Below are 17,721 nucleotides of genomic sequence, written 5' to 3'. Positions count from 1 at the left end.
CTCCTCTCCCTGGATGTGGTTTCTATGTGTCACTGGTCGTTCCTGAGCTACGAGTCCTGGCTTAGGGATGACTGTCTGCCGTTCAGACGTCTGTATGAACTGCAGACAACTCAGTCTGTAAAAATGACTTTACAAACTAATCTTTAAAAAGATCAAAAGCCCAATGAATAAGTTGCTGACGACGGCCCTTTCCCACTTCAGACAGTGGCAGGTGCTGAGTCGGGGACAGGCAGACACACCCTCCCTGGTGTTGGTACCCAGAATTCAGTTTCATTTAGGGGAAATGGCTGCTAGCAGATCAATAAGGAACATTTGTATTTGTTCTACGGAAAAGATATTTATTGCTTACAAATAAGAACTTGACATTTATTTGTTCTCTTTACACAAGAACTTGTGTAAGGCTCATTTTTGCCCTGGTGAACTTCTTACACTGTCTGTTCTTGGAACAGGCTGGAATAACTTGAATATCAAAAAAGACCTCATTTTCAAATAAACCTGATGAATTTTCAATAGAGTAAATATTTCATATAAGTAATGTGTCTCCTTTAGTCTTTAGCAGTTATATGTCTATGTACGCAATTGCTGTATAATACTTTTTAAATGTATATAGAACAAAGATGAAAAATGTTAAAAAAAAAGTGCCTCTGGCAAAGTTATAACTTTAATGTGCTATTTCCATCCTATTCTGAGATAGAGCCATGTGGTGTACTGACTGGGTTTTAGGGATTATTGGCTAGGCAGTATGGATGGGTCATCTTTCAGCTGGGGAAGGCAAGACATGAAATTCTTTCACCAGGGGGAAATTTTAAAAATATATTGTCAAGGGTTTCCCTGGTGGCGCAGTGGTTGAGAGTCTGCCTGCCAATGCAGGGGACACGGGTTCGTGCCCCGGTCCAGGAAGATCCCACATGCTTTGGAGCAGCTGGGCCCGTGAGCCATGGCCACTAGGCCTGCGCGTCCGGAGCCTGTGCTCCACAACGGGAGAGGCCACAACAGTGGGAGGCCCGTGTACCGCAAAAAAAAAAAAAAAAAAAATATATATATATATATACACACACACACACACACATATATATATATATATATATATATATATATATATATGGTCAATTACTCACCAGTACAAATGGCAATAATGAATGGAAAAGCCTTAATGTTAAACCAACAAATGTAAATTTCTATACCCAGAAGTGTACATTGGATTTAGCTCATTTGTCACTCCATCTCCTCCAGGCCCTGAACAGTTAGTAGTCAGGGCCCCAGAGCTATTGAAAATTATAGAAATGTTTGAGGTGGGAAAAAGTTTAAAATTAAAAGAGACTTTAAAATTGTATGTATACATACACACACATATATGTATGTGTAGAAATAACTGTCTAGAGAATAGAGACATGTTAGCGGTTACTTTAAATTAAATGGTCCTTAAATAGCCATATAATTTGTGTGTGTGTGTGTGTGGTACGCGGGCCTCTCACTGTTGTGGCCTCTCCCGTTGTGGAGCACAGGCTCTGGACGCGCAGGCTCAGCGGCCACGGCTCAGGGGCCCAGCCGCTCCGCGGCATGTGGGATCCTCCCGGACCGGGACACGAACCCGCATCCCCTGCATCGGCAGGCGGACTCTCAACCACTGCGCCACCAGGGAAGTCCGCCATATAATTTTTAATGTGGGAGTTAGGTGCATGCTAAGAGGTTGGATAAGAGGTGGAAGTGTCCTCTAAGAGGACCCAGGGCTTGTGAGGGATTTGTATCCCTGGTACTATCTCTGCCAAGGGCCGGAATTGCTCCGCTCTTCCTGAAGCTGACCCTGGAGAGGGAAGGCAGGGGTGAGGCAAGGAAGGGAAAGCTACAAGCTACTGTTGGGAGCCACCGGGGTTCAGCCCTGCCAGGGAGCTGAGGGACAACACAAAGCACGCCCCACAGTCTCCCAAGCCAGCCCCGTTTGAAATGGGTGCAGGTGCCCCTGGGGGAGGTGAATTCCACAGCCCCTGGGCAGGCGAGTCCTCCTGCCAGAGAAAGGCCTTAGGAGGAAAGTCTCAGGGTGCAGGAAGCAATGGGGTGGGTGGGGGCAGTGAGCTGGTCCTGGTGCCAGGGGCGGCATCATCTGATGTGTGCCCTCAGACATGCCCGACAGCCATTATTTCTATTTCTATGATCTGGCTTGGAACCTGCAGCCACACCCACAACAGGTATTTCCAGTGGGTCACTCTGCCACTCCACAGGAGAGGAACTACCCACTAGGGAGCACGTCACTTTTAAAAAGTATTTTTTATGTTTCTTGTCCACCTCACCTTGCCTCTCACCTTGCCTGACAGGTGTTTGCTGCCAGTCTTCGCCAAGCGGGTCTCCTAAGTGTCTCCCCTGGTAGTAAGTTTGCTCTTTTCCTGCAAACTATAGACATATGTAAATACACAGAGTGAAAAAGTCATCCTCTTCTTGTTTCTGCATCTTTAAAAGCCATGGTACAGTAGAAGGGCCTTCAATGGCCAATGGATTGCGTGCCTATTACACCCAATTTTCCCTTCATGCTTCTCGGTTGGCATTAAGATTTGGGGAATAAGTTTGTGTGGGTGTGAGAAAGAGGCTGTATCTCATCAAAACTAAAACTGCCCCCTGTTTTCATTACCCCCCACATCCCTCCCCTAAGTGTGACCATAAATTGAGCTCTTTTACATGTAGCCACATCACTCAACATGACCTAAAATAGATTTCAGTTAAAGATTATCTCTGTGTCAGAACATACTGCCCACCCAGCACATACACCCATAACCATTCATGCCTTGGCAAGTCCACCTTGCTGATTCCTTCTCAGTGTTAGAGCTACTGACACTTGGTTTCAATGTTATTTGCCACTTTCATTGGTGTCATTGTCATTCACATAAGGTAGGTGACATCAAAAAATTCCATATAACAAAGAGATATCATGGAGATACCATAACTCTAGAAAACGAATGCCTTACTAGAATTTCGAGTTAGAGGGAAAATCAGGGAAATGAGCAAAACAGAAAAACTCAAAAATATCTCATGTTAAAGGCTTACATTCACTCTCCTTTCAGAGAACCCAAAGCACCCCAGGCCTTTTAGAAGGCTTGAACTCTCTCTTTTCCTCATTAAGTTCACAGTAGAATGGGATTTGTGCTAGGATGAAGAGGGAACTCCCAGACTCAGGAATCACAATATAGCTCCAAGGCATTTGACGTTAAAACAAAAGCTTCCCTAATTGTCTGCTTTGTGAAATTCAAGGGGAAAAAGTTTGTGAGTTTTTCCGTCTGGACCTGAAAATAAAGTTGAAGAAAGCAAAAGGAAAGTTCAGTTAGCCACCATCCAAGCAAAAAGGTATAAGACTCACCTGGGCTGTGTCAGGACCGTGGGGTCTGGCTTTCAGTCGAGCATCTACAAACCCCCCTGGAGGAGGCATCTTGCTTGGAATGCTGTTGTAGTATGGGTGGTCTGAGCCATCACCCTCCTCTTCAGTCCATGGCTCATCTAGACTCTGCACTCTGTTAAAAGAGGGTTTTCAGGGACTTTAGCCAAAAGTTGAGCTTTCAGTCAAAACCAAAAAATCTAGTGTTAGTCATTGTTGCCCCAGAAAGCAGAGTTTAGTCACTGCCCCTTTAGCCATCTAGGTCTCAGGCATATATATAAAGCAGATGAGTGGTTTGGCCAAATTTCCCTGACTTATTCACAGTTCTACCCTTTAGGAAATTCTGGTCATATTTGAAACAGGAAATAACTCCTTTTTTAAAATTACATTTTAATAAGGAAAAATATAATTTATATGTAAGGATAACCAGTTTCTCAAGGCATAGACACACATTTTAGTACATTATGAAATTTACCCAAAACAAAATTAACTTTAAAATGGAGATTCAGTGACCTCAGGGAAAATGGTAGAGTAAGGACCTCTGTAATAGCAACAAGAAAGCTAGCAAAGAAAGTTTCATAATCAACTTTTTCAGAACTCTGGAAATTAACCAGAAGCTTGTAGCAACCTAGAGCATGTTTATTAAACAAACAAAAACCACAAACAGCTGTCAGAACAACAGCTTTGTTGCATTTTAACTTGCTTTATTGTCATCTCCATGGTAGCCTTAAAAACCCAAATCCCACAGTCACAGTGAAAACCAGCAGCCTAATAGCCATGGGAGGGGGCAAAAGAGCATTGAGGCTCCTTCAAAGCCCTATTCTTAGAGAACAGTCATTATGACGCTTCTGGTCATTCTCTAGAATCCTCCACTCCAAAGGTTGTCTTTATTTGACCTGATTCAGAACTTGTACAGGGAACATAGCTTCTTCCCCAGGGTCATTTGTCAAAAACAATTAGAGGCACTTCTTTAACATTGTGGCTCCCTGAAACAGTAGATAACATTTGGGGTTAAGAGTAAGCTAATCAGAAAGCTTAAAAGAAAAGCTGGGAAATAATAAGCTTTGACATAATTCTGGCAATCTAGAAGGCTACATGTATACAAGGGCTGTTTTCATGGCCAGGGTTCTGTTCCTGCTCAGAAAAGATGTAAAAAAGCTCTAGTTCTCACCTGTGACTGACTTTGAAGCTTTGCACAAGCAGGAAGTAAAGGCTAATGCAGAGTTGTCAGTTGCATAACTGAGTGTTGAAGGAGTGCCCCAACACACACACAGAACCCCTCAGCAAAAACTGTGGGACTTAGTGGTTTCAGACATTTAAGGAAATCTCTTTTCAGTCATTGGCTGTCTACTAAATGAACTGGGCTGAGTTGTCAGTGGCCATATATGACAAAAAATACAGACTTTACTAAGTTAGTTTAGAAAAGTCATTACAACAAACAACCACAACAAACAGCAACAACAAATCCTGAGGAGGGGAGAAATCTGATTTCCAGAGTTGTCACACCATTTTATTTAAAATTTCCAATTTCAACAAAAAATTATGGGGTGCAAAGAAACAAAAAAAAAATTGGCTCATACACAAGAAAAAAAAAGCAATCAACAGAAACTGTCCCTGAGAAAACTCAGGTTTTGGACTAACTAGACAAAGACTTTAAATTAGCTATTTTCAATATGTTCTGAGAACTAAAGGAAACAAAAAATCAAAGACTTTAAATTAGCTACTTTCAATATGTTCTGAGAACTAAAGGAAACAAAAAATCAAATATGACAATGCTGTCTCACCAAATGGGGAATAACAAAGAGATTCAAACCTAGACACCTCATAATCAAACTGATTAAAGCCAAAGAGAAAGAATCATGAAAGTAGCAAGAGAGAAGCAGCTCATCATATACAAAGGATACTCAATAATATTAACAGTGGATTCCTTAACAGAACCAATGGAGGCCAGAAGGCAGTGAGATGTCATATTCCAAGTACCAAAAGAAAAAGACTATCTACCAAGAACTCTACATAGGCATAGTTTGTTTTATTGTTCTTCACTTCATTGCATTTCACAGATTCCACAAATTGAAGGTTTGTAGCAACACTGCACTGAGCAAGTTTTCAGTGACATTTTCCCAACATCATTTGCCTACTTCCTGTGTCTGTGTCACATTTTGGTAATTTTCACAATATTTCAAACTTTTTCATTATTCTTATATTTGTTATGGTCATCTGTGATCAGTGATCTCTGACGTTACTATTGTAATTGTTTTGGGGTGCCACAAACTTCATCCATATAAGATGGCAAACTTAATCAATAAATGTGTGTTCTGACTGCTCCACCAACTGACTGTTCCCCCATCTTTATCCCTCTTCGCTGGCCTCCTTATTCCCTGAGACACAACAGTATTGAAATTAGGCCCATTAATAACCCTGCAATGGTCCCTAAGTGTTCAAATGAAAGGAAGAGTCATATGTCTCTCACTTTAAATCAAAAGCTAGAAAAGATTAAACTTTGTGAGGAAGGCATGTCAAAAGCTGAGATAGTCCAAAAGCTAGGCTTCTTGTGCCAAACAGTTAGACAAGTTGTGAATGCAAAGGAAACATTCTTGAAAGAAATTAAAAGTGCTACTCCAGTGAACGCATGAATGATAAGAAAGTGAAACAGCCTTATTGCTAATATGGAGAAAGTTTTAATGGTCTGGATAGAATATAAAACCAACCACGGCATTACCTTAAGCCAAAGCCTAATGTAAAGCAAGTGTAAATCTCTTCAATTCTATGAAGGCTAAGAAAGATGAGGAAGCTGCCGAAGAAAAAGTTGAATCTAGCACAGGTTGATTCATGAGGCTTAAGGAAAGAAGCCATTTACATAACATCAAAGAGCAAGGTAAAGCCCCAAGTGCTGATGTAGAAGCTGCAGCAAGTTATCCAGAGGATCTAGCGAAGATAATTAATGAAGGTGGCTACACTAAACAACAGATTTTCAGTGCAGATAAAATAGCCTCATACTGGAAGGAGATTCCATCTAGGAATTTCATAGCTAGAGAGAAGTCAATGCCTGGCTTTAAAACTTCAAAGGACAGACTGACTCTCTTGTTAGGGGCTAATGCAGCTGGTGACTTTAAGTTGAAGCCAATGCTCATTTACCATTCTGAAAATCCTAGGGCCCTTGAGAATTATGCTAAATCTGCTCTGCTTATGCTCTATAAATGCAACAACAAAGCCTGGATGACAGAACATCTGCTCACAGCATGGTTAACTGAATATTTCAAGCCCACTATTGAGGGCTACTGCTTGGAAAAAAGATTCCTTTCAAAATATTACTACTCATTGGCAATGCACCTGGTCACCCAAGAGCTCCGATTGAGATGCCAATGAGATTAATGTTGTTTTCATGCCTGCTAACACAACACCTATTCTGCAGCCCATGGATCAAGGAGTAACTTCAATTCAAGTCTTATTATTTAAGAAATGCATTTCATAAGGCTGCAGCTGCCATACATAGTTATTCCTCTGATTGATCTGAGCAGAGTCAATTGAAAACTTCTGGAAAGGACTGACCATTCTAGATGCCATCAAAAACACTCATGATTCATGGAAAGAGGTAAAATCATCACCATTAACAGGAGTTTGGAATAAGTTAATTCCAACCCTTATGGATGACTTTGAGGGGTTCAAGATGTCAGTTGAGGAAGTAACTGCAGATGTGGTAGAAATAGCAAGAGAACCAGAATTAGAAATGGAGCCTGAAGATGTGACTGAATTGCTGGAATGTTATGATAAAAATTTAATGGATGAGGAGCTTCATCTTAGGGATGGGCAAAGAGAGTGGTTTCTTGAGATGGAATCTACTCCTGGTGAAGATGCTGTGAAGATTGCTGAAATGAAAACAAAGGGTTAGAATGTTATATAAACTTAGTTGGTAAGCAGTGGCAGGGTTTGAGAGGACTGGCTCTAATTTTGAAGGTAATTCTATGAGGGAAATGCTATCAAACAGCATCACATGCTACAGAGAAATCATTCATGAAAGGAAGAGTCAATCAGTGTGGCAAAATTCATCGTTGTCTTGTTTTAAGAATATGTCACAGTCACCCCAACCTCCAGCAACAATCACCCCTGATCAGTATGCGACCATCAAGACTGAGGCAAGACCCTCTACCAGCAAAAAGGTTGCAACTTGCTCAGCTGATGGTTAGCAATAAAGTTTTTAGCAATAAAGTATTGATAATTAAGGTGTGTACATTATATTTTAGACATAATACTATTGCACACTTAATAGACTACAGTATATTGTAAACATAACTTCTAAATGCACTAGGAAACCAAAAAATTTGTGTGACTTGCTTTATTGTGATATTCACTTTATTGCAGTGGTCTGGAACCAAACCCTCAATATCTCTGAGGTATGCCTGTACCCAGCAAAACTATCCTTCAAAATGAATCAAAAGTTAAAACAGTGCCAGATAAATAAAAGCCCAGAAAATTCATCACTAACAAATCTGCACTATGAAAAAATACTAAAGGAAGTACTTCAGGCTAAAATGAAAGCCACTAAACAATAATTCATGTCACATGAAAAAATAGAGGGTAATGGTAAAGTTAAATACACAGGCAAATATTAAAACAGTATAAATATAGTTTTTGTCCATAACTCTTTTCCTCTCCTCTCTGATTTAAAAGACAACTGAATAAAGCAATAATTATAAACCTGTGTTGATGAGCACTCAATGTATAAATATGGAATCTTCATAACATAACAGCACAATGGAAGGTGAAGAAATAGAGCCACATAGGAGCAAAGTTTTTGTATACTATTGCAATTAAATTGGTGTTAATCTGAACTAAATTGTTACAAATTAAGATGTTAGTTGTAATCCCCAGGGCAACCACTAAGAAAATAACTTTTAGAAGACAGTTAAAAAAAAAGAAAAAAAAACCAAGGTAATGAAAAGTTCACTCATAAAATATTTATTTGACACCAAAGAAAGCAGTTATGGAGAAACAAAGGGACAAAAAAATGACATAACACATATAGAAAAAAATAGCAAAATGTCAGGTAAAATCTTAATTTATCAGTAATTACATTAAATGTAAACACATTAGACACTCCAGTTAAAAAACAAAGATTGGGGCTTCCCTGGTGGCGCAGTGGTTGAGAGTCTGCCTGCCAATGCAGGGGACACAGGTTTGTGCCCCGGTCCGGGAGGATCCCACATGCCGCGGAGCGGCTGGGCCCGTGAGCCATGGCCACTGAGCCTGCGCGTCCGGAGCCTGTGCTCCGCAACGGAAGAGGCCACAACAGTGAGAGGCTCGCATACCGCAAAAAAAAAAACAAAAAAAACAAAGATTGGCAGAATGGATTTTTAAGATAACGTGATCTGACTATATGCTTTCTACAAGAGACACATTTTAGATTGAAAGACATTTTAGATTTAAAACACATTTTAGATTTAAAGATTTAGGCTGAAAGTAAAAGGATGTAAAAAGGTATTTCATGCAAACAGTAACCAAAAGAGAGCTATGGTAACTCTACTAATGTCAGACAAAATAGACTTCAAGACAAAATTTTTACTAGAGACAAAGATAAAAGAGCAACCAGTCAAGAAGATACAATAATTATAAAGCTATATGTACCTCACAACAGACCCTAAACTATATGCAGCAAAATCTGACAGAATCAAAGGGAGAAATAGTGCAGTACTAATATTTGAAGACATCAATACCCACTTTCAGTAATGGATAGAACAACCAGAGAGAAGATTGGGAAATAGAAAATTGAACACTATACATTGACTAGACCTAATAGCATCTATAGAACACTCCATTCAATAACAGAATATAAATTTTTCTCGAGTCCACATGTAACATTCTCCAGGATAGACCATATGTTAAGCCACAAAAAAAGACTCAAAATTTTTAAAAGATTAAAATCATGCAACATATGTTTTGAGACCATAATGGAATTAAAGCAGAAATCAATACAAGAAAGAAATTTGGGAAATTCACAGATATGTAGAAATTAAACAACACATGCCTAAATAACAAATGGATCAGAAAATAAATCACAGGGAAATTGGAAGAAACTTTCAGATGAATAAAAACAAAAATAACATACCAATACTTATGGGCTGAACGTAAAGCAGTGCTTAGAGGGAAATTGATGAACTGTAAATGCCTATATGATAACAGACAATCTCAAATCAATAACCTGACCTTCTACTTTAATAAACTAGAAAATAAGAGCTAAACCCAAAGCAAGCAGAAGGAAGAATAATAAATATTAAGGTGGAAATAAATAAAATAGTTAGTAGAAAATCAATAGAGAAAAGCAATGAAACCAAGAGTTGGTTCTTAGAAAGATCAACAATATTGACAAAGCTATAGCTAGACTGATGAAGAAAAAAGAGAGAAGGCTCAAATTACCAAAACTAGGAAGGAAAGAGGAAAGACTGCTACCTACCACACAGAAATTAAAATGATTATAAGAGAAACTATTAAAAATCATATGCCAACAAATTAGATAACCTAGATGAAGTGGAAAGATTCCTATAAAGACTCAGTCTACCAAAATGACTCAAGAAGAAATAGAAAATCTAAACAGAACTGTAACAGATAAAGAGATTAAATTAGTAATCAAAATCTTGCATCCCAAGAAAAGCCCAGCATCATATGGCTTCTTGGTGATTTCTACCTAACATCTAAAGGAGAATTAACAGCAATTCTTCATAACTCTTCCAAAAAAATAGAAGAGGACAGAAGTTTCCAAACTCAGTCTCTGATGCCAGTATTACCCTTATATGAAAACCTGACAAAGACACCACAAGAAAAAAAAAAAAAAACTGCAGACCAATATCTCTTATGAATATGGATGGAAAACAAAATACTAGCAAACCAAGTCGAGCAACATACAAAAAGAATCATACACCATGACTGAGTGGGATTTCTTCCAGCAACGTAAGATTGGTTCAACATTCAAAAATCAACTAATGTAATATGTCATACCAGTAGAATAAAAACAAATACCAAATACTCATCTCAGTAGACACAGAAAAATCATCTGACAAAATCCAACAATTTTCCATGAGAAAAACCCTCAGAAAACTTGGAATAGAAGGGCATTTTCTCAACCTGAAAAAGCATCTATGAAAAGCCCACAGCTGAGAACACAATTAATGGTGAAAGTCTGAATGCTTTCCTCCTAAAATTAGGAACATGACAAGGTTGTCCTGTCTTTCCACCTCTATTCATTGTACTAGAGATTCTAGCCAGGACAATTAGATAATAAAACGAAATAAAAGAATTCAGATTAGGAAGTAAGAAGTAATAAAACTATATTTATTTGCACAGGACATGATCTTGTACATAAAAAATACTAAGGAATACACACACACACACACACACAAATGATTAGAGCTAATAAATGAATTCTGTAAGTTTGCAGGATACATAATGAATATTCAAAAATCAATTGTATTTTTATACATTAACAATGAAAAAGCAGTTCCTTTTATTATAGTATCAAAAAGAATAAAAGATTTATTCTTTTGGTAGTAAAAATTATCAAAGCAAGTGCAAGACTTGTACAATGAAAATTACAAAACACTGTTGAAAGAAATTAAAGAAACTCTAAATAAATGGAAAGACATCCTGTGTTCAGGGATTGGAAGACTAAATATTATTAAGATGGAAGTACTCCTCAAATTGGTCTATGGATTCAAGACAATGTCTATAAACATCCCAAGTGCCTTTTTTGTAAAAGTAGACAAGCTATGCTAAAATTTATTTGAAATTGCAAGGGGCCCAGAATAGTGAAAACAATCTTGACCAAGAATAATGTAGTTGGAGGACTTATACTTCCTGATTTCAAACTAACTATAAAGCTGTATTATTCAAGGCTATGTGGTACTGGCATAAGGACAGACATATAAATCAATGGAATAGAATTAAGAGTCCATAAATAAACCCATACATTTATGGTCAATTGATTTCAACATGGATGCCCAGACAATTCAATGTGTGAAGTAGTCTTTTCAACAAATGGTGCTGTGACAACTGGATAGCCATTTGTGAAAGAATGAAGTTGGACCCGTACCTCACACCATATACAAAAATTAAGTCAACTGGATTAAAGACCTGAAAATAAGGGCTAAAACTTAGAAGAAAACATAGATGTAAACCTTCACAACCTTGGATTAGGCAATGGTTTCTTACATATGACACCAAAAACAAAAGCAACCAAAGAAAAAATAAGTACATTAATTGGACTTCATCAAAATTAAAAACTACTGTGCTTCAAAGGACATTATCAAAAAAATGTGAAGACAACCAAAAAATAGGAGAAAATATTTGCTAATCATATATCTGAAAAGAGACATATCTACAATATACAAAGAACTTCTATACAAGTCAACAATAAAAAGCCAAATAACTCAATCTTAAAAATGAGCTAAGGATTTGAGCAGACCTTTCTCCAAAGAAGATATACAAATAGCCAATAAACACATGAAAAGATGCTTGACATCATTAGTCAACAAGAAAATGCAAATCAAAACCACAATCAGAGACCACTTTGTACTCACTAGGATAGCTAAAATCAAAATGATGGACAGTAACAAATGTCAGTGAAATTGGAACTTTCATACATTGCTGGTGAAAATATAAAATGGTACAGCCACTTTGGAAAACAGTTTGGTAGTTTCTCAATATTTTAGCATAGAGTTCCCATATGACTGAGCAATTCAGCTCCTAGTTATATATCCAAGAGTATTGAAACATCTGTCCACACAGGAACTTGTACACATCTTCAAAGCAGCGTTATTCATAAGAACTAAAAGGTGAAAAGAACCCAATGTCCATAAACTGATGAATGAATAAACAAAAGGTAACATATCCATACAAAGGAATATTATTCAGCCCTAAAAAATGCCATACTGATACATGCTACTAAATGGATTAACCTTGAAAACATTCCAATAAGTGAAAGAAGTCAGGCACATATTATATGACAACATTTATATAAAATGTCCAGAATTGGCAAATCAATAAAGACAGAAAGTAGAGTAGTGGTTGTCTGGGGAAAGAGGGCTGGAAAATGGGGAGTAACTGCTAATGAGTATGGGGTTTCTTTCTGGGGTGATGAAAAATGTTCTGGAATTAGATAGTGCTGATGATTGTACCTGTTCTATCTTTGACGATACTAAATACCACAGAACTGTATATTTTTAAAGGGTAATTTTATCATAAATAAACTATATATCAATTTTTTAAAAAATAATAAATGGAGCTTTGGCTACATTTGAATTCTTTTTCATTGTCTTCTCTGGTTTTGTGTTGAAAATAACCTTGGATTTCTGCAAGAGAAATCAGAGGAAAAAATCTTCTAAGGAAAATCATACCATACCAAAAAACCCATTCATTTAAAAGTATGATTTTTTATTTCCAGTTGGAGATGGGCGATGAATCCAGATCACAGAGTCTCTCCCCCAATAATTAATACAATGAACAAAAAATAATTCACGAATAAGTAAAGCCATCCACTCACTAGCAGCAAGAGAAGAAGGAAAGAGGAAGCCATGTGCCACCAACATGGAACTTTGAGATGCTGGGGCAGCTTGCTGGGACCTAATGAGGCCCCACTCACTCCACGCTCCCCTGTCCCCAGCTCTACACCGAGGAATGTGGACAAAGAAGCGGACTGTGCCAATTCTCATACCTCCAGCTCATGCCCAATTTGAAGAGAAATGGCCTGAGCAAGTGAGCAGAAAACCCAAGGAGAACCGCTCACAAATAGAACCTCCTGTTTTGCTGGCCCCTGGGAAATCTAGAAGGAAAATGGGCCAGTGCCCTCCACAGTCCAGGGTCCCCATAACAGGGCAGGGAGGGGAAGAGGGACATGGCAGCTGGAAGCAAGGTGAATTCTCTCATGGCCTAGGATATCCCCAGCTGGGACGGAAGGTGGTGCATTCCCACCTGCTCCCTGGATCTCAGACCTGCTCAGTGGACACAACAAGCAGCTTGTCAGACAAGATGAGACTGATGTCAGGGAACACAGGTCCCCTTGTTCCTGCTCTGTTGTAGAAACGTTATACCATTACTTGCATATTGGGTTGAAAGTTTTCTCGGTAGATAAGATCTCTCTACATCATTCTCTTTCCCCAAAACTTCTTCAAACTTTATTATATAGAAACATATACAGGACTTCACACCTTAAGTATATTCCTGGAGAAGGATGGTAGTTCAGTTAACTCCCCCCACTCATTTTTTGACATATTATTTTAATAGGATTTATTTGACTTCTTTGCAACATTTCAAAAGTACAGAAAAGCCTAAATTAATATAAAAGCCACCTACACATCCACCACTGAGATTAAACAAGTGTGAACATTTTGCTATATTTGATACCTTTTTTTTAAAGAAATAAAACTTGTCAAACTTGCTTTGGATGAAAAAATACGTGATATTAACTGTAAAATGCTAATGGTAGAATCTAGACGGTGGGTATACAGGTGTTACCTGAAAATTCTTTTTGTATATTGGAACACGGTTGTTATAAAATGTTAGGGAGGAAATACACTTAACAAAATCAGTTAAAGCCCACCCATATCCCTGTCATCCTCAGATGTCCTAGAGTTGGTATGTAATATTCTTGCATGTTTTTATACTCTTTATACACATGCACTTATCCATAAACTATATATACAATTGTTTATGTGTTTTTAAAATTTCTATAGATGGTTCCTATCCTTTTTCACTCCATTTAAAGTATTTGAGATTAATTCTGGTAATACACATATACTGATGAATTCTGTTTAATGACTATGTCTCGTTATAATATAAAATTTAGAACTTTTTGTTCACCCACTCTCCTGCCAAGGGCTATTGGGTCCCCTCCACTTTCTAACTCTTTTTTCACACAACTTGTATGAGTTTGCAGAAGTCTTTATCAACTGGGAAAAAATGGGGCCTTCACAGGCACCTCCAGAATGAATGCCTTAACAGAAATTTTCCAGTGGATGAAGGAAAAAAAAATTAAAAGTCTCTTTCAAGAAAGGTGAAGACTTCAGAGAGATGAAAGGAGACTTCATAATAATGAAGGTAGAGGCAGGCACTGCCTTCACAACTAAGTCCTGGAATGTGGCTGCAGAAGTTGGAGAAAACATAAACAGTAAATTCAGGAGAAATAAAGTTTTATTGACAGTGAATGCACCATTGTAATAGGCTTTCAATAGGACAGGTGACTGAATAACCAACATGCCCCATATTATTTTTTTTTAATGCTGCATGGAATATTCTTATGTCCTAAGGAAACTCAAGGGTAGACTCTGAACTTTTTTTTTTTTTTGCGGTATGCGGGCCTCTCACTGTTGTGGCCTCTCCCGTTGCAGAGCACAGGCTCCAGACGCACAGGCTCAGTGGCCATGGCTCACGGACCCAGCCGCTCCACGGCATGTGGGATCTTCCCAGACCAGGGCAAGAACCCGTGTCCCCTGCATCGGCAGGCGGACTCTCAACCACTGCACCACCAGGGAAGCCCTGAACATTTTTTATAATAAACTAAACATCTCACAATTCCTGTTTACATTTACCATTTCAGTTAACACTCAAAATACTGCCAAGCCACTATTATTCCTATTTTACAGAGAAAACTGCTGAGACCCAGACTGGTTAAAGAACTTGCCCAGGGCCACCCAGGTCATCGAGTCTGAAAGCTATGAAAGCCAATAAAGCAGAATCAATGCTCGTCATTCCAAGCGGAGCGCCTCACGAAGGGAGCCTCTGAATCAGGACTTTGGCTAACCCTGAGGACAAGGACAATGGGACAGGTAGAACCTGTGGTGACACCGACCCAAGGAAGCAACATATGGAAACATCACGTGCTTGCAGAGGAAACAGAACAAAAACATATTACAATGTTTTTTTTTGTAACCTTGGCTACCGTCACTATAGTTTCAAGAAAATGTTTTTCTAAACATTGGGAGAATCACCCATATGTCGGCTTCCATCTGTCAGTTTCCTGAGCCATGGCCCAGCACCAGCCAGGTGTCTCTGGGCCCAGGAAGCCCTGGGATTAACTGTGTCTGTTCAGAGCACTCCTCGGGGAGGTGGTTTTGTGGTTTCCTCCTTTTAAGTGTTTTTAAGAGGAAAGGTCAGAAAATGCAGAGAGGCCACTGCAAACGGTGTCACAGCACTACTCACCGGTCATGGAGAGCGGGGATCTTGGAAGGACACTGCAAATATTGCTTAAACCGGAGCTCAAAGGCTTGTCCGATGGAGCCGATGACCTCCTGGGCCAGCCCGTCACAACATTCCAGAATGTGACAAGCTGTAGGAGCAAGGGACACAGGCTCATTAGAGACAGACACTGGAGCTACCCAGGCTCCTCCTTCCTGAGGGTGAAAGCCCGCAGCCTAGGGAAGAAGAGAGGGACAAGGAGGTGCCTTTCATGACATGTCCTGTCATCTCTGCATGCAGCTTAATCCCTGAGAGCCCCCAGCGTTGACGTTTCACCGCAGAGATCCATTTCTTAATAGCCTATTCTCTCCCAAAGTAAAGGTTCTATTTGTAAGTATGTTTTAACATTTTAAAGTTCAACTTGATTGCTCTTCTATTGCTTTGGAGTCTATAAAATATCAACTCAGAACTTAGTAGGGAAACAGGGTTTGGAAGGAAACCTTAACAAGACAAGGAACCTGATAGTAACAAGAAATGAATCCCTTTAAGACCCCGTGAGGCTTAACAAATGGACTTAAACCGGCTCTTATTGCATGAATCCTGAGGTATCCGATGGACTCAGAGCAAGCTGTTTGCTTACTTCCTAGTGGGAGTAAAGTGTCACCACCAGACGTGGCAACTCAAAGCAATAAGATCAACAACCTTGTAAGATGAGTTTAAAGGGGTATTAATTAACCACTATGACCATTCCACCACATGCCACCTGCATCTACACTGGACGAGACTGGATATTCATGCCAGTTCTCAGAAAAGGGGTGTTGGCAGCCAGACGAGGGCCCCTCATAGACCTGGAGCAACCCCTAACCCCTTTGGGGTGCCCGCTGTCTTGGTGGCCAGGCTGTGGTGTAATCCATGCAGAACCTTTGGAGAAAAGAGGGTTGAGTGGGGGAAGGCACCAAAGAAGGTCCCATCTCTGCTCTACAAGGAAGTAGAATGTCTTCTCCCCAGACATACGTCCATGGCATCCCACAGAAGAGTCCCAGCCCCTTCACGTTGTCCCGTGACCAGCGTGACATGCTCTGTTACTAACGGGATAAAAGCACCTCCCTTGAGAAAATGACAGATGCATGTGTCACACTCCATCTTTCTCTTGCCACCAGTTAGGATACAATTGTGTTTCAGGGAAGTTCCTCCAGGAGCACAGTGGGTGCCCAGCAGTGAGAAGAGGCATTGCTACAGGGGTAGCCATTCCCTAGCAGTGATTAGGGAGATGCAGAAGCATCCCTCTGCTGCAGGAGAAGCGAGCACAGAAAGAGGACTCATTAAGGTGGGAACTGCGAGGGAAGGAACAGAGACATCACCACCTCCACAGTTTGGCCGCTTTTCCATCACGATGCCGCCTTCTACACGCACAAAGACAGCCAGGCACCACAGAGCTCACCCTGATGGTGGCTGCTAGGGTGGGGGGCCTCAGGCTTCTTCTCTCCCCAGGCTCGAAGAGGGAGCATGCTCCTGAGGACACAGGAACAAGCATTTCCTGGGAAGAGCAAGTGTAACCGGATTGCTGCTTCAGACTGCAATGCAATCCCTTGGATACATTAGCCCTATCTCAGATATGGCCAAGGGATTTGTCCAAGGAGACAGGTGTCCCGGCTGTATTTTATTATTGAGTATTGATATTGTTTTATGTTATTATTGATATTAGTATTTATTATCAACCCGGTTAGGCACAAAGCAAGGCCATATTAAGCAGCTGTTGGAGTCATGGGGTTGTTCGTTAACGGATAGCAGTGGAGGTGTCTTTCCAGCCAATAAGGAAGTAGGAGTCTAAGACAGAGTGAGAGAAAGACACCTGGCTGCCCCACCTGCCCTGTGTTTCCAGCCACACCTGCCCCCTTCACGCAGCATCAGCACCAGCCAAGAGAACTGGCTGGCCAGTACTTCGGAGAAACAGAATAAAAACTGGGGACGGGCCAAGTAAGTGAAGCTTATTTTTCTTTTAAGGAGAAAAGCAGTGCCCTAGCCTTAGTGAATGAAGAGCAAGGTTTCTGCAGAGGGGGCCATACGATCAATCCACACGGCCCCGTCATCTTCTACACACTAGAGAGCACGAGGTTGGAAGTGAGTCTTCTTTAAATCGGGTCCTGGGACATTGGGAAGATGCAGGGCTCTGGGTGGAAGCACCCTCACTCGGTGAGGTT

General features: G+C 40.0%; 1 protein-coding gene across 1 annotated transcript in view; it reads right to left on the bottom strand.

Moving 5' to 3' along the window:
* SHC3 (SHC adaptor protein 3) overlaps nt 1–17,721 on the bottom strand; it is a 151,559-nt gene that overhangs the window by 34,637 nt on the left and 99,201 nt on the right. Inside the window, exons 7-9 of the mRNA XM_082629213.1 lie at nt 15,545–15,671; nt 3,347–3,497; nt 2,301–2,388 (exon numbers count right to left, since the gene is read on the bottom strand). Coding sequence (XP_082485339.1) covers nt 2,301–2,388; nt 3,347–3,497; nt 15,545–15,671 — 366 coding nt within the window. The remainder of the gene's footprint in view (nt 1–2,300; nt 2,389–3,346; nt 3,498–15,544; nt 15,672–17,721) is intronic.

This window comes from Mesoplodon mirus, assembly GCF_964341445.2.
Source record: "Mesoplodon mirus genome assembly, chromosome: 1".
In the NCBI taxonomy this organism is placed as follows: Eukaryota; Metazoa; Chordata; class Mammalia; order Artiodactyla; family Ziphiidae; genus Mesoplodon; species Mesoplodon mirus.
Note: the sequence above shows the minus strand (reverse complement) of the source record. Positions and strands in the feature narration are given on the sequence as shown.